General features: G+C 52.2%; 1 protein-coding gene across 1 annotated transcript in view; it reads right to left on the minus strand.

The window, feature by feature from the left end:
* The window catches only part of CHAF1B (chromatin assembly factor 1 subunit B), a 24,995-nt gene extending 24,732 nt beyond the window's left edge, over nt 1-263 (minus strand). The window contains exon 1 of the mRNA XM_019525430.1: nt 171-263. Coding sequence (XP_019380975.1) covers nt 171-242 — 72 coding nt within the window. The 5' untranslated portion in view covers nt 243-263. The remainder of the gene's footprint in view (nt 1-170) is intronic.
* Nucleotides 264-1,022: the final 759 nt, after the last annotated feature.

Raw genomic sequence — 1,022 nt, forward strand, 5'->3', positions numbered from 1 at the left:
GGGGGGGGGGTCCCCCCGCCGGGAACTGCGCATGCGCCGACGCCCTGCACCGGGGGCGCTCGGTGCAGCTCCCGCGTGTGAGGAGGGGCGGGGAGAGGAGCACTGCCCCCGTGCGCGCGGCGCGACCGTTCCCCTCAACCACCCCCCCGCCGCGCTCCCCCCGCCCCTACCTGAGCGCCGCACCGGGCTCCGCTGCATCCGCCGGATTCGGGTTTCCCGCGCGCGCCGGCACCACCGCGCATGCGCTGAGGCCGAGCTCGGCCGTCATTCTAACCGAGCCGCACACTTGGGAGCGCGGAGCTGTAGCGCCCCCTGCCGGGGGAGTCTCGCTCTGCCCTGCACCCACGGGGGAGAAGAGACCCAGCCCACTGCGGACTGCATGCAGTGACAGGACACGCCTGCTCATGCTTTCAGTATTAAATACGAATGAACATAAAAATAATGCCTATATTCGTAATAAATAATGATATAGAAGACCTAAGAATTGCGATCATCATCATAATAATAACTAGAATAAAATTGTTCCTGATGGAAACTTTCCAAAGAAAAGGAAATTCCATGAATTGACATTTAATTTCTCTCAGCTGCCTCTTGGGACAAGGGAAAAAGCCAGATTCCTTTTTATTTATTTATTTAGTGGGGGGGGGGAGGGGTTTGCACACTGAAACAGGGTGTCCCAAATGAAAAATGTCCTAAAATACTGGGAAGTCACATTTTTATTTTTCATGAGCATTTTCAGCTACAAAATACCAACCTGGGTTGCGTTCTGCAAGGTTTCAAATGGCTGCACAAAACTAGAGCCCTGCAAAATGTTTAACAGAAAACAGCCATATTTCAAATAGACTCCTTTTGAAGCACAGCTCCATTTCTGCCATAGTCCCCCACCCCCAGCACTATTTCCTCTAGTTTCCTGTTTCAAACCATTAAAATCTCACACAATGCACCTTGGGCTGAAAAGGGCCATGTTTCTTCTTGGTTTCAATACACCTATTTCTTTGTGCAGTATGCTTGAGGAAAATAGA

The sequence above is a fragment of the Gavialis gangeticus genome, unplaced genomic scaffold (assembly GCF_001723915.1).
Source record: "Gavialis gangeticus isolate Ggan-Ray unplaced genomic scaffold, GavGan_comp1, whole genome shotgun sequence".
NCBI classification, from domain to species: Eukaryota; Metazoa; Chordata; order Crocodylia; family Gavialidae; genus Gavialis; species Gavialis gangeticus.